The sequence below is a fragment of the Trichoderma atroviride genome, chromosome 1 (assembly GCF_020647795.1).
Source record: "Trichoderma atroviride chromosome 1, complete sequence".
In the NCBI taxonomy this organism is placed as follows: Eukaryota; Fungi; Ascomycota; class Sordariomycetes; order Hypocreales; family Hypocreaceae; genus Trichoderma; species Trichoderma atroviride.
Window position 1 is genome coordinate 5,049,952 of NC_089400.1, and position 22,146 is coordinate 5,072,097.

Here is a 22,146-nt window from a genome sequence, read left to right on the forward strand (position 1 = left end):
CTAACAGAATCAATCTAGGTGGAGATGCCAGCATGGAACTCATCATGGCCGCTCAAGAAGACGACTCTCCGTGGCAGCTCCCTTCCTCTACATCAGCTGATACACAACCCATCCCCCCCGGAAGCCGAAACGGCACTTCCAGGGCGAGCCTACTTCTCTCAGCTAGGCATCGTGCGTCGCAAGCCTGCTCGCGGAGACGCTCCGCCGACGCTGTCGAAATCGTGCTCCGACAAGATTGCCTTGAAGCAATGCACCTCGCTGCTCTCGTCATTGACGTCGCTGCTGGTCAATCCAGCCAACGCTTACATCGACACGCTTGTCCTACCAGAGTCCCAGTACTCTGCCGTCGCGTGTGAGCGAGCCTTTTCCGGCACGGGTCGAATGAAATCCCTTGTGGGCAAGCAATGGAGTGAGGGATATGCTTTCAGACCATTCAAAGTTGAGGCTACGACGGTGGAATTCGAGTTTTCAAAAAGGGTCGTTCAGGCTCGCTCGAGCATCATCTCGGCAAGCAATCTCGCGGCTACGTGGTCGGCTTCTGGGTTTGAGGAGACGATTTTGGGAGGTGTGCTTCAGGGGAGGAAGCAATTCGATGTGAGGGGCGCTAGCAAAACGTCCAGAAGGCAGATGTGGATTACGGCAAAACAACTGTCTGATAAGCTGTCTGCTACTGATGCCGGGGAGCATTCGGGACTTCAAGAGCACTTCTCGTCAGCGGGCAGTTACCAGGACGTCAAAGATGGGCCACTATTAGCGGAGCGGAGGCATGTCAAATCTCAAGTGCGGCAGCTTTCCCTCAAAGGGTGGGTTCAAAACCAAGGAGACTCGGGCTTTGGGATATAGATGAGCTTTTTGGAGGGACTCGGGACTTGAGGTGCAGGGGGACTACTGGCTTTGCTTTCCTGAGGATATGCGGCTCTTGGGCAACGAATTCTGCCGGCGGGAGTGCCAACGAGAGCCATGACGGGGGGCACATGAGATTGAGACTTTTTGATAGCTTCCGGTTTTCTCTCTTGTGGATGCAGTTCATGTATTTTTGTACAAACCCGCCCCTTTATCTCTTGGTCGCATCCGTCACCACGCTCTTTGACGTCCGCCGCATGTCTTTTGCCCGCGCCGGGCAAGTCTTTCATCAAATGAGCACCAAGCCGACGGGTATAAAGCGTTCAAGTAATCGTTACAAAAAAAAAACCAGAAAATCATTGGCAAACTTGCAGAAATATCTGCGGAAAGGGGCGGTTTTAAGAGAGTGTACATTATTATTCCTCTCTCTCATCCCAAAGCGCAGTCTCTCAGCTCGTTTAAAACCAAGTTCTTGTCGTCTCGCAAGCTCAGAAGCGTGTCGACAAAAACAAAGAAAGACCAGGCGTGCCCACCAGCCAAAAAAAAAAAAAAAAAGAATCCTTTCAGCTCTTTTTTGTATCCATTTACAAAATACATGCCCTTGTTTTTTTCTCTTTTTTCTCTTCTCTTTCTTTTTCAAGATTCAGTCAAGAACCTTACTCGACCTTGCTCTCAAAGTTCTCGCCCTCAACCAGGTCGGGGATATCGTCGTCATCCTCGCCCTTCTCACCAGCCTTCTGCATGTTCTGGTAGCTCTCGGCCAGCTTGCGGAGGGAGGCCAGGGAGTCGGGGCCAAGCTGGTTCAGGATGCCGGGAACAAGCTCGGTGAGCTCCTTATCCTCACCGTTGCCGTAGATGGCGAAGGTGTTGCTCTGAACGGCGGCGTGGACTGTGAGAGGCATGTTATGTTAGTGTGTGGTCTCAGGACGCCTTGTGTCGGATTATTGTCGCATAACGGAGAAGAAAAAGCCTACCCTTGGGAGCGGCAAAGTGGATGACGTTGCCGTCGGACTTGAACATGTTGACCTCCTCGATGGCCTGGATGGGCTGAGTGTTGAGCTTCTTCAGCTGGGCCTGGAGCTTCTTGTCATCGGCGTTGGATCGGGCGGGAGCGCGCTTGGCGGGTCTTCGGGGAGTTCCCTTTCCACTGCGAGTCGCAAACCAGGTTAGTTTCTCAAGTTGTGTTCGGCAAGGCAATCCTTCAGGCAGGGCGCTGCATTCTGGATTCCCAAAGGTGGCAAGGATTTAGCTAAGAGTTGGCAACATACCCTGTGAGAGAGACAAAATGTTAGTTGGATGACAAATGGCAATCAGGACATGGCGGCAGCATGGATGAATGGCCATTCATGCGGCAAAATAATGGGATCCGAGGATAGACGTACCAGTTCGGCCTGGCTGGCCAAGCTTCTTGAGGCGCTCCTGGATGTCGGCCATGATGTGCGTGTGTGCGAAAGGCGAACTAGGGGTGGGAAATGCGGGGAGGGGTTCAAACTCGAGAGCTATAGAAAGTCGAAATCAGTGTCTGCTGCTGCTGCTGCAATCGCCGCGTCTATTTGTGTGCTGGAGGTGCGCAGAAAAAAATAGAGGCCGAGCTGGCACTTCTCTCTTTCGGGCCGGGACAAACGTACCGAGGATCTCGAGATTCGGAGGGAGGAGGAACTGGGTCGATTTTTACTGCGTCGCCGTCGGCTTCGATATTGAGCGATGATTGCAGCAAGTGTAGGTTTTGTGCGTGCCAAGACTTTTTCGCAGTGCGGATTTTCTGTTTAGCCGAGCGCTGCCGAATGGCTCTGCTGCCCTCATCCTGCAGGCCTGCAAGTCCGCCAGCCCTGGCTGAGCGGCTGCATCGTACTGTAGCGGTTAGCGGTTAGCGGTTAGCGGTCCTGCGGTACCTGCCACTAAACAACTGCCCGTGGGCACTCTCGAAGATTGACAGAACTTGGCCATGCTTTGCTTCTATATTTCTCCTTCTTCTTGTCTTTTCCATGCCGTTTGAATAGACGACATCGCAGTCTTCGAATTTTGCCTCTTGCTGCACCCAAGTTTGCGCTGCGCCGAATACCGAATACCGGAGCAGGTACCAGACTTTAGTTTAGGCATTCTGATGATGCAAAGTGGGACTGCAAGCTTGTGCCAAAGTCGTAACGTGCAGCATGGCCTTGACAGCTTTGGCTAAACTCTGTGCCGCTCAGCTTGGCTCTCGACTCGTGCCTGTTCCTGTGCGTGTATCGACTACCCTTGTAAGGACTTGGCCTTGTGAAGAGGCAATTCCCCGTTGTCCATTGGTGCAACTTTGACTTTCAATGTGGTCGTGACAATTTTGAGATGAGGCGCAAACAAAAGAAGAAGAAAAAAGGAAAAGGAAAAAAGGAAAAACGAAAGGTAGAATAAAACCAGCATTTCACGTAAAATTCCAGGAAAAAAAGCCAACGAGTCCCAGGCAATCAGTGTTTGAATAATCAGGTACTCCTCGTTGGTGCTAGTCTAGCCCATGCCATGATGCCATTGATCCCAAAAATAACCTCAAACTCTCTCTGTAATACGGAGCTGCCCTTTTATTTTGTTGCGCTTCCCGTATTGAAATCAAAGAAAAATAGTCCCACTGCGCCAGCTCAACTGTGTGTTCGTGAACAACGCTGAATAGAGAGACAGAGAGCTTTTACAACTTGGCCAGAACAGCGTCGGCACCAGAGACATCGACACCGCGCTCGGTCTCCTTTGCGGCGTAAATCACCTTGCCGTGGTCGATGGCGATGGCGTACCGGGCAGTTCGGTCGCCCATGGTCCAGCCAATAGCCTTGCTAAAGGCAAGCTCGGAATCCGAGGCGAAGATCTTTGGTTGTTTCCCCCCGGCATTAGCTAATTTATCCCACCTGAAAAAAAAAGAACCAAGCGGGGTGGAAGAAGGGAGAAGAAACAGCAAGAAGCAAGAGAGAGGAACATGCCGTGAATGAGGGGTAAAAGTAAAGCAAGGCTGTTGTAGCAAAGAACTAAGAAAAGTAAAAAAGAAAATGGATTAAAAACTCACGATAAAGTCGTCCTTGGTGTAGTTGGCCTTGCCCCAGGCAGACATGACGAAGGGGTCGTTGGAGGCAATCACAACCACTTGCTCGACACCCTTGGCCTTGAGGGCCTCGATGTTCTGGATGAAGCCGGGCAGGTGGTTGGCCTGGCATGTGGGAGTGAAGGCGCCAGGGACGGCGACGAGGACGACCTTCTTGTTCTTGAAGGCTGAAATAAACGGAAAAAGGAAAGAATTAGTATGATCTCTCAAACAGTAAATGAAGTAGACGGAATTCTTACTTTCGCTGGCATCGAACTTGGTCGGGATGCCGCAGCTGGTGATCTCCTCGCTGTCGGGCGTCAAGGGAATGTAGCCAAAGGACACATTGCCTGGGAAGTTATCTCCGACCTCAAGGACAGACATGGTGATGATTTTTGTTTTTGAATTGGATTGGATTGGATGTGATTTGCAGGTGGTGCAGTGTTGAAACGAGAAGCTGAATATGGAGGATTTGAAATTAGAGGCGATTAGTTATTGCGGATACTAATGGAAGCTGGTGGAGGCACTCGGCGGAGGAGTAGGAATGAAAGTGGGAAGGAGCAGAGGGATAAATAACCCAACTTGTTGGCGGAATATAAAACTTACCGCTTCCGAATTTTTTCTTCTAAATTTCTTTTAGAGGTAGTCTAGTGAAAAAAAAAAAAGAAAAAGAAAAAGAAATCACACAGCTGGCGAATCGGCACAGAGGAATAGAAGAAGGTGTGTATCTGCAAAGAATAAAAAAAGAGAGTCTGGTCTAGATGCTTCCTCGGCAGGCAATATATATGGCGGCAACACTATCAATTTCCATGTATGTGCATGTATACATGTAGGCATATACCTCCCTCCCTTCCCCGTTACGGGAGCTATCCGGCGAGAAAAGGACCCCAGCCAGTGATGTACTCGTGTGCTATCGTTTGGTGCGGAATTTGGGAATTTGGCATGTCATTGCGCGATGCGGAACCATCAGGCGGGGGGGAAATCCTTGATCTACTGCTGCCTCTAGGCACTAGCCTTACTACATGTGTGATGAAAGAGAGACAGTGCCCCTTACATACAGCGTGGAGTTGGTATGTAATATTCGGGGGGCTGAATATTGGCCCATCCGCTCGCCACGAGAATCAAAGAGGGGCAGGACGAGAGAGCCTTGCGTTCAGACTACCGGGTGGACTTGGCCAGCCCATTAAGAGGCCATCTGTGTTGAGAATAGCACCTCGGAAGAAAAAAAGGAGGAGGCAAGAGCTGAACCTTTATATGTATGTCTGAAACAAATAAATTGAGAACGAAAAGGAAATAACAAAAAGCCACAAATGTGTTGGTTAGCACCCGTAGCAAGGTGGCACATGTATGCTTTTGCCCCTCCTACCGTACCTAGGCGAAGCTGCAGGCTGCCACACCAAAGACGAAGCCAGCCCCATGCAGGCCGCCTTTTATGCCTGCTAATCTCCATGTTCAACAAATCGCAACCACGCAAAACAGAGCAAATGCAATAGATATGCAGTTGGCCTTTACTTTTGTACGAAGCCTCTTCATTCTCATCAGAGAATTCACGCGGCGAGTGGATCTCGACTCGGAGATGGCGGGGTAGGCCTGAGTCTTGGCTGGAGGCGTGATGCCTGGCATATTTTTTCTCCCCCTCTAGAATGCCCATGCTGGCATACGCATGCATTGCTTGCATACATACATATGCCCATCTTGAAGCAAAAAGACCTGTTACGATCTCGTTTCAAGTCATGTTACCAGCTAGGCCAGGGCTGTCTTGATGGCACGCACATTTTGCGAGGCTGATGGGAACCTAGGCGATAATCCCAAACAAGCTCACTAGCCCCAAGAAATGGACACCATCTTCAATATTTCAGCTGCTTTCTTCTTGCGGCCCAAATTTGGTACGATAAACGTTCGCGGCTGAAGTGCTGATGCGGGCTATCTGGTATTACTACCTTGGTGAAAAATTGACAGCTGCTCACTAATCAAGGGAATAAGCTTGTTGCTGATGTTTCTTCCTTCTCTTTCAGCCTCAATTTCCTTTTAATCGTGACATACAGTAGCCTCATCGCGACGTGGAAAGCGGCTACTAGATCTCGGTAACAGACGGGGAAAAGCACTTCCCCAGATCTGATTGATGCTGTGTAACCAGCGCTCGTGCCTCGCCCATCTTCCAAACGGGTTACCCAGCAGTATCTACTTGCAATTTTTGGGGGCAGCCAGGGTTTGAAAAGAAATTTGTTCTATTCCAAAGCACAAGCATCGACCACCAGTACCAAGCAGTATCCCGGCTTTGGCTTGTTCCATTCGCCGAGCAGACACCGAGATACTGACGCGGATCACGCATGTCTCAAAGCAATTCCAGGTAGCAGCGCGGGTAGCCCTGCTTCCGAATTTGGTGTGGCATCTATGGCAGGAGATGTCTTAAAAGCCCCTATTCCAAAACGATCATGGTTCTTACCATGCAGTAGGTACTTTGAACCGTGCTTCGTGCTCGCTGGGACAGATTGCCAGAAGCCTGATGGCGGCTCCACGATGCTGGGGTCCCGATTGAAGGCTGGTTGCTCTAGTTCCATCTCCCAAGGTGCTAGACCAAAACTCCGTAAAATGTATGGGGTATCGAGCAACAAGGTCGGCGGATTGCAACAGCGGGGTTAGGGTACATGGATGAATAATGCCTGTACGGCCAGCTGCATTAAAGTCTCCTCTATTATCAATGATGCCATAGTGTCTCAGCTGCCTTGCGGGAGAGCAATCGTGGTGCTGCAACCACAACCCAACTGCCAGGGCAGAAAGAGGACGAAAAATGCCTGCGAGACCTCTGATACAGGCGCAGTCGCTGCTGCGTGGCGGCAGGGCGTACAGGGCACAGCTCCCAGCGAGATCGGCGATAGCGCCTGTATCGCCCATACCGCCCATACCGCTTGGAAGAGCCTCTCCTCATTGCCGAGGCTATCGCGTCTCCTCCAGAGTGCTCGCTTCTTCTGCTTCCAATGGGACAAACAGCACTTCCGGCTCAGGGGCGTCCCAGAATGCATCGACATCAGGCTGGTCCAGTGGCAGCGTCCTGGCTGTGGCCGCTGCGGCCGCTATAAGTGGCTGGGGCCTCTCGAGCTTGGTGCCTCTGCTGAGCCGAGACACAAGGGGCAAAAGCAAGAACAAAGGCCAAAGCAATCAAGACGACGACGATACTAGAGACAATGAAAGCAAAAAAGGCCGAAGAAAAGAGCATGCTTTTCTGGCAGACAATGACGATGGAGAGGTGGGATTCGCTAATCGTTCTGAAATGCAAGAGGTGAGTTGAGACCCAGGCCAAAGATACCAGGTGTTCAAAGATTCTAACAGCCCGTTTGCTCCCGACAGGCCATCTCAGATATAGTCTGGGAACTTGGGAACCAGAAGGACATAATATCCACAGACCCTGAAGACTTGCATGCTCACGGCTATTCCAGCTGGTCGACGGTCAATCCCGACGAGCTGCCCGTTGCCGTGGCGTATCCTCGCACCACGGAGCATGTTGCTACCATAGTTCGAGTCTGCCATCGCCACCGGGTCCCTGTCATCCCATTTTCAGGAGGCACCAGCTTGGAGGGCAACTTCTCGGCGCCCTATGGCGGCGTCAGCATTGATTTCGCCTACATGAACAACATCATCCAGGTCAACAAGGACGACATGGACGTGATTGTGCAGCCCAGCGTGGGATGGCGAGACTTGAACGATGAGCTCGTCAAGTTAGGCACGGGACTATTTTTCCCAGTTGATCCCGGTTCGTTCGAACAACTCCATCAATGTCGATTTTGCCAAGACCCAAGCCACTGACCTCTCTTCTTGCTGATTCATAGGTCCCACTGCCAGAATTGGGGGTATGATTGGGACCAACTGCTCCGGAACCAATGCTGTACGATATGGCACCATGAAGGATTGGGTCATCAATTTGACCGTGGTCTTGTCGGATGGACAGATTATCAAAACGCGCAGGCGACCTCGCAAGTCATCTGCAGGGTACAACCTCAACAGCCTCTTTGTCGGTTCCGAAGGAACTCTTGGCATTGTGACCGAAGGCGAGTGGCGAATTACCCAGCCCTTTTGTGTGATTTCATATTGACGTTTTTTCGATCCTCATAGCAACGCTGAAGCTCGCCGTCCTTCCGGAAGAGACGTCGGTAGCAGTTGTGACTTTCCCAAGCATTCGCCACGCCGCATCGGCCGCTGCGAGCATCATGCAAGCCGCCATTCCCATGCAGTGTCTCGAGATCATGGACGAGGTGCAAATGCGAGTCGTCAATTTGAGCAAGTTCACCGCGCCTCGAGTCTGGGTTGAAAAACCGACGCTGTTCTTGAAGTTCGCCGGCACCAAGGGCAGCGTCAAAGAGCAGATCCAGCTGGTGGAGAAGATTACGGCAAACCACAAGGGCGGCAACTTTGAATTTGCAAAAGACGAACAGGAGCAACAGTTGCTGTGGTCCGCAAGAAAAGAGTCACTATGGTCGATGCTCTCGCTGAGAAAAGAAGGCGAAGATGTTTGTGAGTTGACTCTGCATTCTCCCCTCTCTCCTCTTTGTGTAAAAGTCTACCTATCAACTACCCACCCAACTTGAAATCCATCTATCCATCTATCCTGCAGAAATTCTTACAATCAAGCTAACGTCCTATTTCAACCACAGGGAGCACTGATGTAGCCGTGCCGCTTAGTCGCCTTGCAGACATCATCGAAGTCAGTAAGAAGGAAATGGATGAACTGGGCTTATTTGCCAGCATCCTCGGCCACATTGGCGATGGAAACTTCCACGAGAGTATCATGTACAACAAGAACGACGAGAGCGAGCGGGCCAAGGTGGAGGCTTGCGTCAAGAACATGGTTCGCCTCGCCATCGAGATGGACGGCACCTGTACGGGAGAACATGGCGTTGGATGGGGAAAGAAGGAGAGCTTGCTGTGGGAAGTTGGCTCTGAGACTGTAGGAGTCATGGCCACCATCAAGAACTCGCTCGATCCACGCTGGATTCTGAACCCGGGCAAGATCATGGAGGTGCCATGGGAGCGGCAGGACGATCATTCTGCTGCCAAAGACTAAGCGAGCGTATCTCTCTTTTGTCGTCATTCGTCATTATTACGAGAAGGAGAAGGAAAGGCGGAGAGCTTGTACCAAAAAACGTAGGAAGTGAGTAGGCAGAAGAAAGAGAAAAAGGAAGGAGGAAGGAGAGTCTGACCGCCATCTCGCAAAATGATGACGAAAGGTCCAATCATTAAGGATATAGAATATAGAAGGTGCATTCAATGGGATCGTCTAAAGTACACCGTATCGGCCCATTGGGCAACACGTAGCCGTCTACCTACCTGGTTTTGAAATAGGCAAGGTAGTTTGCCATTTTGGTAGCTGCCATGCACCGTCGGCTATGCAAGGCTGCATCACCGCGTATGCCAAAGAGAGAATTCAAGCTACAAGCTACAAGCTGCATAGACACTCGCCTCAGATTTGGGAGAAGTTGGGTTGGATGGATCCGTTTGGTACGCATCTCATCCACCAGATGAGAGATGCGAAGGGTGGGTGGTAGGGAGTAGAGAAGAGGAGAGGGACAAGTTGGATCAGGGGTGGGGGACGAAAGGAAAGCGTGAGAGGCAGAGAGAAGTGCAGGCACTTTGACCAAGTAGAGGGAAATTTGCTGAAGCAGCAGCCAAGAGGTTTTGGTTCTGGCAGGTGTCACGCCTGGTCCCATAATGCAGCTAGCCTCGTCGCCTTTGTGTTCATGTTTCCTCTCGTCCAGTCCTTGCACTTTCATCTGTTCTCCACCTCGCAGCTGCAAGAAGCCTTTCATCTGCTCGCCTTGCATTAAAGTTTTTCCTTTCTCTTTGTTTATTTCCGTCCCTTCTTGCGTGCACAACCTTTCTCTTCCTCTTTCATCCTCTCAACCCTTGTTCATCACGCAAAGACATCTAACAGGCTCGCGCTTTGGAAACAAAACAGACTGCATCTACTAGTCACACGGTATGTTTGCAACTGAATTCATTCTCATCTCCATTCAGATTCTCTATCAAATTTTCCATCAGATTCTCTAACGATTTCTCATAGAAAACCACAATCCAAGTGCCATCATGCCGCCACGTCCACAGGGAACTTCACGCCCACGGCGAGGCGGGCAACCGCCTGCTATCAACTGGAAGACCGGCGCAAGCGTTTCCGTCAAAGTGGGTGGTTTGCCGCCCAATGTCACTTCTGCAGATTTGCTGCAATGGTTTTCGGATTACGGCACCATTGTATTTTGTAATATCACATATGGCGCTGCTAGTGAGGCTCAGGCTCCAGCATCCGCTGTCATCAACTTCGAACCTGTACCCAGTACTGCCTTCTGGGAGGCTGGTTCAATCGTTGTTCAACACCCTGATTCTGCAAAGTACCCCAAGGGTATCAAACTCCGCCTTTCAGCTGAATCTCGTCGCGAACGATTGTTCCAAAGTCGCGTCAATCCAGACGTACAGTACCCTACAAAAATCACGGCCAGCATCAACTCACTTGGCTTTGGTTCCATGATCGGTGCTGCCGCGATCAATGTTCGCAAATCAGTCACTTCGTCCAACACTACAGAGGACTTCATCCTTGAGCTAGATGTATTGGCAAAGCGCCTAGTCATTTACTTTCCACTTGCCGTCAAACAAGGTGATGGCCATTATCAAACCAAGCAGCTCAAACTCCTCGCCGAAGTCTCTCAATTGCAGACTGCCTTCTACATCACAGAAAAGGGACAAGAGGCCTTTATTTTACCATTTCCAATACCTCCCCAGTATTTCTGGAAATTCGATGAATTAGAGCGGGCTGCTCTTGCCTCACGTCGCACCAACTGGCGCGCTCAAGACTCCTGGAAGAGAGCCACAGACATTATGGAGGACGATACAATCCCACTGGATTTCCCCGTCTCTTCTAATCCTACTTCGTTCAGATCGGCGTATCTAGATGTCGGTCGGTGGACGGCCTTTCGTGTTGCTGTGAATGCCACGAATGGACCTGGCAAGCTGGCAGTCCAACACCTGAGATTAGCGCTGGAAGATTTGAATATCAAACTACAAATCTGTGATCGATTCCACGTTGGTAATTCCACGATGACAATGTGGGACTACCTTGACCATCACAGCGTTGAGGAAGACCAACATGCCTTGGCCAGCTTGCTGCTATCCAATACCCCCTTCGTCCACCTGGACTTTGCGGTTCGGTTTCAACTGGAAGTATGCATCACCCGCCGCGTACTCAACGAACATACGGTATCCTTGGAGTTCTTGCAAAAGCTAGCTGCTCTGCATCCACTCGATGCGAAGCACCGCCTGGAAGTTCTTGTGGATCAAGAGGAGGTTGTGCACAATCCCATGGACATATTTGCAAGGCGGACCATGACACCCTATAGACCGGCGACAAGAATCCCGCATTACTGCGTGTTGGCGCGGAAGGCCACTGTGACCCCTACTTCTCTTCTACTCAGCTCGCCCGCCGTTGAGACCTCGAACAGGGTTCTCCGATATTTTAACCAAGCCCAAGACCGCTTTTTGAGAGTGCAGTTTGTGGATGAAGCGGAGAGCGGCCGTATGACCATGAACTCCCACAACAAAAAAGAGATATGGAAGAAGTTGCTCAGAACCCTGTACGAAGGCATCCAAATTGGCGATCGGCGATACGAATTTTTGGCTTTCGGCAGCTCACAGCTCAGACAGTCTGGAGCCTATTTCTTCTGCCCAACTGATCATATTTCATGTCAAGATATCCGTCAGTGGATGGGCCAAGTCAGTCATATCAGAATCGTGGCCAAGTACGCGGCTCGGCTGGGTCAATGTTTCTCTACAACAAGAGAGATGAAGGGCGTCCCCATCCCAGATGTGCGACCCATTGCAGATATCGAGCGAAATGGTTACTGTTTTACTGATGGAGTTGGCATGATATCCGGCTTCATGGCTCGGATGATTGTTGAAGAGCTCACCTTGGAAGTATTCAACGACCCATCTGCATTTCAATTTCGCATGGGTGGGTGCAAAGGTGTACTGGTCGTCTGGCCCCAGGCCAAGAAAAGCGAGGTGTATATCCGAGAATCCCAGGAGAAGTTCAAAGCCGACGCCAAAAACTTGGAGATTATCAAGTGCGCCAAGTATACCTCTGCTACACTCAACCGACAAACAATCACTATTCTGGAGCACCTTGGTGTGCCGAAGAAGGCTTTTATGGATATTTTGGAGAAACAGATTTCTCTCTACGAAGAAGCTGCCAAGGACAACAGAGTGGCGGTTGGCATGCTGAAAAAGTGTGTGGACGAGAACCAGTCTACCTTGGTCCTGGCTGAACTCTTGCAGGCTGGCTTCAAGACTAAGAATTGTCAGGAACCGTTTGTGGTCAACTTGCTAAATCTTTGGCGGTCTTGGTCTTTGAAATTACTCAAAGAAAAGGCTAGAATCGCCATCGAACAGAGCGCCTTTGTTCTGGGTTGTGTGGACGAGACGGGTACTTTGAGAGGCCACTCAAATGCAACCGAAGGCACCTCCGACAAAGATGTCAACAAGCTTCCCCAAATCTTTTTGCAGGTGTCTGACTCCAAAATATACGACACAACCAAAGTGATCAAGGGCATTTGTGTTGTCGGGCGAAATCCGTCATTGCACCCAGGCGATATTCGGGTAGTTGAGGCAGTTGATATTCCTGAGCTGCACCACCTTAAAGACGTCGTCGTCTTCCCCTCAACAGGAGATCGTCCGGTCCCCAACATGCTATCTGGCGGAGACCTTGATGGGGATGATTTCTTCGTCATTTGGGAACCCAGCCTGATTCCTGAGAAGTGGAATCACCCGGCCATGAATTATTCTAGCCCACCGCCGCCGAAGCTTGATCGGGATGTCAACGTTAACGATTTACGAGACTTCTTTGTAAATTACATGAAGAATGACGTGCTTCCGCTCATCGCAACGGCTCACTTGGCGTTGGCCGACCGGTTTGACCCTGCATCACCCATTTGTAAGTAGAGGAAACATGTGTTGAGACTTCTGTCCCCCCCCCCCCCTTCTTTTTATTTTCCTTCTTCTTCTTCTTCTTTTGTGCATACTAATGGATTCGATAATTTGTAGGCCTGAGACTGGCTGAGCTTCACTCCAAAGCGGTCGACTATCCAAAGACTGGCGACCCCGCGGAGTTCAATCACGATATGTACAACCCTCAGAGTTGGCCGCATTTCATGGAGAAGCAGCAAAGATATAAATCGGCCAGAGCCCTGGGAGCAATATATGATAGGGTGATCAAGCAGACTATCGAATTCCGACCTGACTGGGAAAACGCTTTTGATAAGCGAATCCTCAACAGATATCAGCTTGATACTGGAATGCTCAAGAGCGCCAGGCAGATCAAAGGCCAGTATGACGCTGCGGTGCGTCGTATATTGTCGCACCACAATCTGGGTACCGAGTTTGAGTTGTACACGTCCTGGGCTATGACGAAGCCAGCGATCGGAAGTGACTACAAGCGACAGGAAGAACTGGGCAGGGAATTCGACGCCATCAAAGACAGATTCCGTGGCTTGTGCTTTGAAGCCGCCGGTGGTCGCGACGAGGACAAGATTGACATATTCGTGGCAGCCATGTATAAAATCACGGAACAAGAAATCGCGATTGCACTTTTTGAGCATCGTCGTGGAGCAACGAATGAGGCTAGCAATCTCATTCCAGCCCGAAAGCTCGAAACAAAGTCAATGCCTCTGATTAGCTTCCCTTGGATCTTCCCTTGGGTCATGATTCGAGTCGCATCAGATGGAAAATACGATCCAAAAGGCTCGATACTCGCTGCGGCTCATCGCGCTATGCCTGTTCCTGCGCTTTCCATTGTTCATGACGCCTCAGGAGACGCATCCGGACTCCGCGCATCCGAAGCTGTACTCCCACAGAGCGCATTGAATGATGAAGATGAAGAGATCGCAGTCGCTGCTTCAGAGGAAGAGAACAAGGAAGGAAAATTGCCACAGGGCATGGAGGCGATGTCTCTACTTGACGACTTTGACAGCTGATTTCTGGCTCAAGGTTACCTTCTCAGCTTGCCTAGTGTGCTGGTTGAGGCTTACTATGGCGTCCTCGACTTATTTTACCAAGTTTTAATTCGTTACTTGATCCTGACAGACTCCCCTCTGCTGTTTTCTCGTTTTTATTTAACAAGTTGTTCCTATTTCCTACTCTGCCACTGGCATAATTTGAACTTGACTTTACATTTCCTAACTTATCGCAATCCCGGTGATGTCACTTTCATTGATATCCAGTGATATCGTTGTCCTGCCATTGTATGCATGATCATCCCACTCTCTCGCCCCAAGAGAGACGTCCCTACAAGCTTTATGTCTGTGGACCAAAGCAATGTCCCTCCTCCCTTCATCGCCTGACACATAGATCGGTTCTGAGCACCCACTTTTCTCCTTGTTGTACTTCTCTTCCTTCGTGCTATAATTGTTTTGGCTTGTGTTTAGTATTGTTGACTGATAGGCTAGCAAACACGCAAGCAAATAATGAAGCTGACTTACCAGCAGACAATCGTCGCCATGCTTGTGCAAAAGCAACATTCCAGTTTCGAGCGACACAGCGATTTCTTCAGCCGCTGATTTGCGATCATGAGGATAAAATACTGTCTCTCCGCCAATGCATCCCTCTGCGGCAGAAGTCAGATACAAGAGGAGCGTCCAGGTCGTTTTGACAGATACAGAGTCGAGCATCAGATAGTTCGAGTCATCATCTAGGGACGGAAAAAGACCATTGTTTTTCAATTAGTAAGTGTGTTTCTCAAGGGGATCGTTTGGATGTAAAGTAACTTCGTACAGTGGCAGTCAAAGTATTGGCCTTTGGAGTAGCGGTATATGCGGATATTGGGGTTGAGACCGATCGGTTCGCCGCCCCTATACGAATGCGGAGATGGTTCAGTTCATCCATGTGCTGCTTCGTCTTGAAAATATACATTTGACTCACCAAAGGCTTTTGATCGATTCATCCTCCAGAATCAACTCTTTCAGCCCGGTAGTGTCCCACAGCCTGCGGGCAAAGTCTGGATCATTGATCTGGAATCTATCATTCACACGGACTGCTTCCCCCTTTTTCGGCTTTGAAGGGGTTGTCTGCAGTGGCAAAGTCTTGAGATATGCCACATAATCGCGGCAGAGAGAACGAGGGAAAAAAGATGAGACGAGAACAATATTTGACGTTGCGGGATGCAGCTCTGGGTATAGCTGAACAACTGGCAGAGGGGGCTTGAACATGGGCCATGACGGTGCCGCTTGAGGTGCAGCTTGGAGAGCCGAGGCCGATGACTTTGAGGATTTAGCCTTTGGCATTTGGGGCAGATGGCTTTCGGCTCAGCGTTACCGGTGAAGCTATACTGAGGGCATTCGGGGCTTGAGATGGGGAAGTGCGCAGAAGTCAGTGGATCAATGCGGATGGATGGACCAGCCGATTTACATGGAATGTGAGACGGAGCAACCGCTTTCTCGAATCAATGGATGGATTTGGACCAGAATCTGGGAACAACCGAACTGGATCACAGGCGCACCGCAAATGTACTTGTTTTGTTTTGAACTTGTGCCGCCGGTTTGAGTCGAGCGTTCAATTCGGCTTGTCGCACTGTCCGCGGGCGGGTATTCGATTGATGCATACTGGAAAAGTGGTAAAGATGCACTAAAACGCGGCCATTGCTTTTATCAAAACTAACCTCGAACGCCCGCAATTCTCATCTTCATGCCAGCAAACTACTGTCCGTCGGCAATAACCAGTCTCCTGGAAATGAAAAGAAACTAGGCACACTCGCAATAATCACAAGAAGAGACAAGGCAAGCTAAAAACCTTGATATGCCCTGTTAAGCCGAAATATCCACCATGTTTCGGGCGCAACCACAAGCCATGTCTCAAGAGGGATCAGCATCGTCACCACCTCAGTCAATTCGCCGCCAACCAGACATCAATGCATACTCGGCCTCTTGGTCACGCCCTCTGAAGCAATTCGGGCTCTTTTTCCTAGGTGCTGCCTTTACCGCGGCATCTGTCGGGGTGTCTCGCCGGTCTGTGGTGCGTCGCCAGCGCGATTCTTTCCCAAAGTTTTACACATCCAACCGCCCTGGGCCCGAGGATGGCAACAATTCGGAAGGCGCTCTACTGGGAATCCACGCTTTAGGATTGGCGACACTCAACGTTTCAAGCTTTGCGGTGCTTCTAACGGGAGGGCTATCGTGGGCGTTTGATTTAAGCTCTGTTGATGAGCTGAGGACGAGGACAAAGGCTGCCCTACAGAGACCTGGGGGTGAAGTCAGTCCGGAAGACGAGAAAGAATTTGAGCAGATGATTGACAATCTGATGGCGAAGTTGGGAATGGATAAGGTCTCAAGCAAGGACGGAGATGATGGAAACCAGAAAGACTCGGGAGAGAAGTAACGGCTTGGTTTCAGAAGTTTTATCACGCAATTTTTACGCCAAGATCTTGCTATTCTATGGCAAAAGGCAGGATCAAGAAGGCGACACTCTGATATGCCAAGATGATGAGAATTCGGATATCGAGTCGATATCGCCGATCATGTACAACTACTGCATTACATGGCTTTGATGATGATTTGCACTAATTGATGAGTGCTTGGGCGTTATTTGTACAATATTGGGACAATCACAGGAAAATTTGTATGCACAGATACCATCTACTACGGCTCTTCTTGAACCTGAGAGGGTGGAAATGGCGGAGCACGAAACAACAGCTCTCTCTCTCTCCTCTCCACAATGCGAATACGAAACGAATACGCACGGCTTTACTTTCCATTTGAGGCACGGCACGGATACCAAGGCTGAAATGTGAATTTTTCCTTTTTCAATTTGGATTACCAGTTGCGACTATGGCGCATTCTATCAAATGTACCCGTTGAAACTCCATATTATACAGGCTGTGAGCATCTCTAAGTGTCTCAGCAAAACGCATATTCTTGGCGGCACTCGGCCGCAGCAGCTTGAAAGAAGAGGTGAGCAAATAAAAAGCAAAAAGAAAAGCAAAGGAAGAAAAAGGAAGAAAATTACAACAAATCCTGCTGGAGAATGCAATGCCCCCCCAAAGTCTATATCATGCACGCCTGCGGCGAAAAATTCGAGCTCCTGAAAATGTGTGACAGGCTAAAAACTCTTCAAAACTGAATACCTTGTTTCTCGTCCCTCCATATTTTGTTTCTGCCGTTGACGGTCAAGAAACGTTTCACCTGTGGGCGTTTCTTTTTTCGTGTCTTTTTTTCTTTTTTTCTTTTAGTTTGTTTTTACTTATGGTTCTGTCTTCAGAGCCTTTCGCCATTCTTGGACGTCGTCAAGGCCTTCGAGGCTTCCCCTGCGGCCCCAGTTTGCGGGTTGCCTCTTGAGGAAAGCCCCCACGGCGCCTAGGTATCCCTCATGGCGCAGGAAATATGCCTGCTTCTCGCCTTTGCTCCAGAATTTGATGGCGTAGCTGAGCGTGTTCATGGTCTGACGATGTCCCCTGATAAAGGAGCCGCCAAAGTAAATGTCAGAGAGGTTGTGGATTTGGGACTGCAGATAGGCAATTTGGCCAATGTTGTTGGACACGGCATACAGCAGCGACCTCGATATGTCGGCTGAGGAAAAGGGAGAGCTGTCTTCATCCTGCCCATTGTGGCTCTCTCCGTCATGCACTGGGCCGTCGGCAGCTTTTGCTTCTGCGGCCTCGGCTTGCAGCTTCATGCGGAATACTTTACCAAAGGAAGACGCAATGGCTGTGCTCTTGAGGCCGATTTTGCCATAGTCGGCGCCATAGATGTCACCAACCATCATGTCAACCTTGGTGTTGTCGCCATGTTCAGCCTCGGCCAGCATGTCGTCAAACGACCGAGCCCCCGTCAAGAGGGAGAGGAGGCCCCAGAGGGTACCACCACCGAGCGAAGTGCCGCCGACACGCTGGGACGACCGAGGGCCAGTGACCTTGAGCATTGAAACTCCGGAGCCAATGTTGACGAGCAGATATGGGTAGATGATCTCGCGGGGGCTGACGAAATGCATGGGGTCTGTTTCGGAGTAGGTGAAGACTTCGCGGGGGATTTCGGTGATGAAGAAGTCGAGGCCTGGTTCGTGGCAGAAAAAAAAGGTCAGTTTCCAATCGCTTTTCCCTTTTCCTCTTGGTTCTTTCTCTTACCGGCTATTAAGCATTCCATCTCGTCTTCCCGCAATACCTCAACCTCCAATGCGTCTCGGATTGTGTCATAGAATTTGTATGCGCCGCCGCCAGTAGCCATGACGCATAGCTGTTGCGACCGCGACCCGTTCAGCGCCTGGTGCTTGTCACGCAGCAGCTTCATAAACTCAATGCAGTCGTCAATGCGATCGGTCTCGAAGTATTGGAAGTTGAGGCGGCCGCCGGGATCCGTCGAGTCGACTTCGCGAGAAAAGTAGACGAGTTTGACAAGAGAGCCGCCAATCTACCCAAAGGGAAAAAAAAAGTCAGACGACCGGCGCAAAGACTGGCATTGAAAGCAAGCAACAGGAAGAGAGATGACATGAAACAATCCAAAAAGACAAGCATTGATAGTGGATGATGCAAAGACTGCGACTTACATCTACTGCGATGTGGCTGACAATGGCCGTGTGGTTTGGCAGGCGGATATCGCTCGTCTCGTGATGCGACGGACTGACTCTGCCGTTGTCGCTGCCGTTCTGCGCCGGCGTTGCGGCATCCGGGTCGACGATGAAGGCGCCCTGGACATTGATCTTGACGCTGCCGGGCCGCGTGATGGTGTTGTCAATCTCCTCGGTCGAGGTCATGGTGCGCGACCGCTTTGCTGCGCGCCTGGGCTCGTCGTCGGCATCGTCCCGGTGCTCCTGGTTGCGCCGCTGCAGTTGGTGATGGTGAAGGTGGTTTGGCGGGGCTGCCGCGACAGGCTCGTCGGTCGCTACAAAGGGCGTCATTGTCGCCGTTTGTCGGGTCTTTTTTCTCTTTCAGCTCCTCCGCCGGGCGTCTGCAAAGTGCGCTCAGGCAAGGGAGTTGAAGATGCAAATCAAATCACGCCAGGAAGATGGCGACGGACTCGTTCATTTAGGGGAATCCCGCAAACTCAAAAGTACTGAATCTACGCCGCACAAACTGGTACGCCGCAACCAGTCGAGGTCGCGCCGGTTTAGTGGTTCCAACGTTACCTGTGGTCCCTCAACAAAGTCGTCCGGTCCTTGTACCGCCTACCTGGGGGCGCACTGCTGCCGCTGCTTACAGGCAGGTACCGCTACGATAATCACTACGGGGGGTCGCACCGAGCAAGTATTCGTACTCGGCCTGTCGCATTGATTTTGATGCAGATTGCCCAAAAGCGCGGAGAGGCCCCTGTTTTTTGCGCTGGAGTTCGAGCACTTTCTCAGCGCTAAGCTCTCGCTCTCGCTAATAAACAGCGCTGTCGATGTGTCGATTACCTGGGGTAGCGGCCCCAAGACCCCGTAGCTTATCGATATTACCGGTCTGGGAAGCAAGTGGCTGCAGATTTCCGATTTCTAATAACAAGCCGTCGACTCCACTGCTGACCGAGGCAGCCCTCGGGCCGGGTTGTCCGCATTTTGCCCTGGCTGCTCTCCCTTTGCCCCGGCTATTTCTTTTTTTGTTTTGTTGTTTGTTTGTTTGTTTGCTTTGTTGCTTGTCACTTGTCATTGTTGAGCACAAGGGGTCAATACAGGCGAAATTGCCGACTTCACCACCGCTCTTACAATGCGCAATGAGCAATCCAAACTTGACGCAGATGACGTCGTGTTGTTGCATCTCCCTTGGCCCATGCATGCGATTGGGTTGCCACACGCCGGGGTCATGCACGCAATTTACAGTACACAGACACAGAAAGAGCAGCAATGCCTTGGTACTACGGAGCACTTGACGCACAAGAAGAAACAAAGAAAAAGAGAATAAGAGGAGAGAAGAGAAGTCAGACAGGCTGGTATGTATTACGCGCATAAGCATCATCCGGTCTCATCGCACGTCCCTCAAGTCTGCCTTTACGGGACACCAAAGGGTGAGAAGGAAAGAGGGACAGGAATATATACGACATGGAAACAAAAAAAAAATCAACAGCTCTGTCTGCAGCTCTGTCGCATCGACTTCGCCGGGCGAACGGCGCGCTCCCCCCGAATCTGGCCACAATCGCCGGCTGGAACCGGCAGAGCGGAGCCCCGATATGGGACCCTCCCGCAGATGTCTGATGCTCCCTTGTCACCCCAGCTTCCCCTCACGGAGTCCTAGATTCGGGGCGCCGAGGGGCTCTGCTCTCTGTTTCTGTTTCTGGTAGCTGGGACTATGGCTCTGGACCCCGCGCTTTGCCAGAGGGCCGCTGGTTATGCGGCCTAGAGGTATTACCTAGGCATCTTATATCCATCAGTCGCTGTGAGTGGCTTCCATGCTGCAAGCTGGCCGAATAGGCGAATATCGCCAGTTAGTGTGCTCTAGCACCACCTATTTTCATAAAACTACTCAGCATCATAAACCTACTCACCTACTAAGAATATTTGAATTCTAATTCAAACAGCTGGCCATCTCAGCCGTCTTCTGGAGTATTTCCAAGTGGCCTGCTGTTTGTCAGGCAACGTGGGAGTCATGCCATATCATTGGTAGTTGTGCCATAACGTCCTCGAATTCTGGAATCACCGATAAGCCTGGTCACGTCAATGGACTTTCAATCTAGCCTCAGTCATGGAATTGTCTGATAAGCGCTTGGATTCCGGCGCCAGACTGCCTTGTCGGCTATCGCACATAGCTCAACACCACTGGGTGATTAGACCTAAGGATTTCTCAAGGCTCTCATTCGTCTACTGTTGTGATGGAAAATGCGGCTGCTCAGCTGACCATGACACGATTGGACTGGCTGGGTGTTATTCCAAATCCATCGCAGCTGATAGGCTGCCTGCCATAAATGACAAGATGCGGAGATTGGTGATGAGAGGTGAGCTCCTAACAGCGGTAACAAGAGGCCAACCCACACATCTTTACCGCCTCACATCCATCGCATCCCGGCAGTCGGGCGTCCAGGCAGTGCCCGAGGAATGAAGCCCAGGCTTCCTAATCAACATGAGCGTATGCCGGCGCTTTGTTCCGGACCTTTGAGTGGATATGCCGGCGGCCGACGAAGAGTTGTGGGTGCTTTGACTCGGATCGAGGACGGGGAGACGGTCAAGACGACCTATACAGCTCAGTAGCCATTTCGACATTTTTACTCACTATTAACGCGGCTGAATTACGACAAGACAAAGATATGCAACTCTCCAACCGATGGCGAGCTCCCCAGAGTATCTTCCCAGTCGACATGTGTGTTCCAATCTGCAGCCACCTATGCATGCAGGTGTTGTTGTGCCGCAATCCTGTGCTTGATGGGCTCTAAACGACTTTATCAAGCCCACTCACCTGCAAGCCTCCTGCAAGCCACTAGTTGGGACATTTTGTGTCACCCAATCGGCTTCGTCCGCTTAACAGCGCCGGCTCATCAAGCGTGTGAGATGGCGGGTGAGCGAAACACTGGTCGTCCAAGTTTTAGCATCTTGGTGGCGCGGCACAGAGAGCTACTGCTTCATCTCTGGTGTTGCGAGTCGTTAGCACGAAGCTGAACAAGACCGGCTTCTAGACCACGCAATCGGGAAGCGAAGAGGGCTCGTGACGCGAATTGGGTGAGCATTGTTGTTGTCGATGAAACCGCCACACAAGGGAATGGTGCATGTGACGTCTCTGTTGTGTGCGCTCTCTTGGCTCTTTTCAAGAATCAAGAGAATCCAGAGTGAGAAAGAGAGTGAGAAAAAAAAAGAAAAAAAAAATGAGGCTGAGCGAGTACATCGAATCAAAAGTCAAAAGCCAACATGATGGCGTTGAAAGCAAAACTCTATCGCTTCTGGTTCCTGGTCCCTCTCGCCAAACCTTAGTTTGACGCAAGCTCTGTCATGGCTATGATCGGTTCAAAAAGCAACAAAATCTTAAACAGGATGCTTTTGGCGAGATTATGCTGGCGAGCTAGGCCAACTCAAACATTTTCCTTTTGCCTCTCTTCTGGTTGGGCCATCAATATTTCATCATACACTGGAGCTCCCTACTGTATACGGCGCAGTATTACCTCACGCTCGCATACAAAATGCGGATTTCCGGTGGTGGTGTGCACCAAGACTCAAGTACTTGTACGTACCTCACCTGTGGCGAGCTCCTTCTTCGCAGGCCAATCTTTCTTCTCTCTTCTCTCCTCTTTACTCCTTCCTTCGCTTACCACAAGCTGCAGATACAAGGTTCATTAAATTTTTCAACG

At 50.6% G+C, this 22,146-nt stretch overlaps 9 protein-coding genes across 9 annotated transcripts; 4 read left to right on the forward strand and 5 right to left on the reverse strand.

Moving 5' to 3' along the window:
• Positions 1-24: 24 nt before the first annotated feature.
• TrAtP1_001818 (uncharacterized protein) lies at positions 25-843 on the forward strand (the record flags this gene model as incomplete). Its single annotated transcript, XM_066111174.1, has 1 exon — positions 25-843. One exon carries the CDS (start codon positions 25-27, stop codon positions 841-843), a length of 819 nt encoding a protein of 272 aa, XP_065967247.1.
• A 656-nt stretch (positions 844-1,499) lies between these two features.
• Positions 1,500-2,277, reverse strand: TrAtP1_001819 (uncharacterized protein; the record flags this gene model as incomplete). The annotated part of the gene is made up of 3 exons (XM_066111175.1): positions 1,500-1,732; positions 1,818-2,063; positions 2,226-2,277. The coding sequence occupies 3 exons, from the start codon at positions 2,275-2,277 to the stop codon at positions 1,500-1,502; spliced, it is 531 nt and encodes a 176-aa protein (XP_065967248.1).
• A 52-nt stretch (positions 2,278-2,329) lies between these two features.
• On the reverse strand, positions 2,330-2,943 carry TrAtP1_001820 (uncharacterized protein; the record flags this gene model as incomplete). The annotated part of the gene is made up of 3 exons (XM_066111176.1): positions 2,330-2,342; positions 2,472-2,694; positions 2,925-2,943. The coding sequence occupies 3 exons, from the start codon at positions 2,941-2,943 to the stop codon at positions 2,330-2,332; spliced, it is 255 nt and encodes an 84-aa protein (XP_065967249.1).
• Positions 2,944-3,502: 559 nt separating this feature from the next.
• TrAtP1_001821 (uncharacterized protein) lies at positions 3,503-4,270 on the reverse strand (the record flags this gene model as incomplete). The annotated part of the gene is made up of 3 exons (XM_014085789.2): positions 3,503-3,676; positions 3,872-4,074; positions 4,147-4,270. The coding sequence occupies 3 exons, from the start codon at positions 4,268-4,270 to the stop codon at positions 3,503-3,505; spliced, it is 501 nt and encodes a 166-aa protein (XP_013941264.1).
• A 1,608-nt stretch (positions 4,271-5,878) lies between these two features.
• TrAtP1_001822 (uncharacterized protein) lies at positions 5,879-9,168 on the forward strand. Its single transcript, XM_066111177.1, has 5 exons — positions 5,879-7,166; positions 7,235-7,637; positions 7,714-7,932; positions 7,997-8,395; positions 8,536-9,168. Exons 1-5 carry the CDS (start codon positions 6,678-6,680, stop codon positions 8,943-8,945), a joined length of 1,920 nt encoding a protein of 639 aa, XP_065967250.1. The 5' UTR covers positions 5,879-6,677; the 3' UTR covers positions 8,946-9,168.
• Positions 9,169-9,792: 624 nt separating this feature from the next.
• Positions 9,793-13,893, forward strand: TrAtP1_001823 (uncharacterized protein; the record flags this gene model as incomplete). Its single annotated transcript, XM_014085787.2, has 3 exons — positions 9,793-9,857; positions 9,942-12,854; positions 12,965-13,893. The coding sequence occupies exons 2-3, from the start codon at positions 9,965-9,967 to the stop codon at positions 13,891-13,893; spliced, it is 3,819 nt and encodes a 1,272-aa protein (XP_013941262.2). The 5' UTR covers positions 9,793-9,857; positions 9,942-9,964.
• Positions 13,491-15,443, reverse strand: TrAtP1_001824 (uncharacterized protein). Its single transcript, XM_014085786.2, has 4 exons — positions 14,837-15,443; positions 14,690-14,766; positions 14,398-14,606; positions 13,491-14,317 (listed from the first exon to the last, which is right to left on the reverse strand). Exons 1-4 carry the CDS (start codon positions 15,196-15,198, stop codon positions 14,249-14,251), a joined length of 717 nt encoding a protein of 238 aa, XP_013941261.2. The 5' UTR covers positions 15,199-15,443; the 3' UTR covers positions 13,491-14,248.
• Positions 15,444-15,579: 136 nt separating this feature from the next.
• TrAtP1_001826 (uncharacterized protein) lies at positions 15,580-18,968 on the reverse strand. The gene is made up of 3 exons (XM_014085784.2): positions 18,449-18,968; positions 18,030-18,312; positions 15,580-17,958 (listed from the first exon to the last, which is right to left on the reverse strand). The coding sequence occupies exons 1-3, from the start codon at positions 18,797-18,799 to the stop codon at positions 17,150-17,152; spliced, it is 1,443 nt and encodes a 480-aa protein (XP_013941259.2). The 5' UTR covers positions 18,800-18,968; the 3' UTR covers positions 15,580-17,149.
• On the forward strand, positions 15,737-16,288 carry TrAtP1_001825 (uncharacterized protein; the record flags this gene model as incomplete). The annotated part of the gene is made up of 1 exon (XM_014085785.2): positions 15,737-16,288. One exon carries the CDS (start codon positions 15,737-15,739, stop codon positions 16,286-16,288), a length of 552 nt encoding a protein of 183 aa, XP_013941260.2.
• Positions 18,969-22,146: the final 3,178 nt, after the last annotated feature.

What these genes read in the sequence shown, in the direction of transcription:
- TrAtP1_001826 (XM_014085784.2), bottom strand. Translation starts at nt 18,799, where the DNA reads ATGACGCCCTTTGTAGCGACCGACGAGCCTGTCGCGGCAGCCCCGCCA. An exon ending in TCAGCCACATCGCAGTAGAT is followed by an intron (nt 18,313 to 18,448) that starts GTAAGTCGCAGT and finishes CCCTTTGGGTAG; the next exon opens with ATTGGCGGCTCTCTTGTCAA. An exon ending in GATGGAATGCTTAATAGCCG is followed by an intron (nt 17,959 to 18,029) that starts GTAAGAGAAAGA and finishes GCCACGAACCAG; the next exon opens with GCCTCGACTTCTTCATCACC.
- TrAtP1_001824 (XM_014085786.2), bottom strand. Translation starts at nt 15,198, where the DNA reads ATGCCAAAGGCTAAATCCTCAAAGTCATCGGCCTCGGCTCTCCAAGCT. An exon ending in CCAATACTTTGACTGCCACT is followed by an intron (nt 14,607 to 14,689) that starts GTACGAAGTTAC and finishes TTCCGTCCCTAG; the next exon opens with ATGATGACTCGAACTATCTG. An exon ending in ATGGCGACGATTGTCTGCTG is followed by an intron (nt 14,318 to 14,397) that starts GTAAGTCAGCTT and finishes AAACAATTATAG; the next exon opens with CACGAAGGAAGAGAAGTACA.
- TrAtP1_001822 (XM_066111177.1), top strand. Translation starts at nt 6,678, where the DNA reads ATGCCTGCGAGACCTCTGATACAGGCGCAGTCGCTGCTGCGTGGCGGC. An exon ending in ATCGTTCTGAAATGCAAGAG is followed by an intron (nt 7,167 to 7,234) that starts GTGAGTTGAGAC and finishes TGCTCCCGACAG; the next exon opens with GCCATCTCAGATATAGTCTG. An exon ending in TCTTGGCATTGTGACCGAAG is followed by an intron (nt 7,933 to 7,996) that starts GCGAGTGGCGAA and finishes CGATCCTCATAG; the next exon opens with CAACGCTGAAGCTCGCCGTC.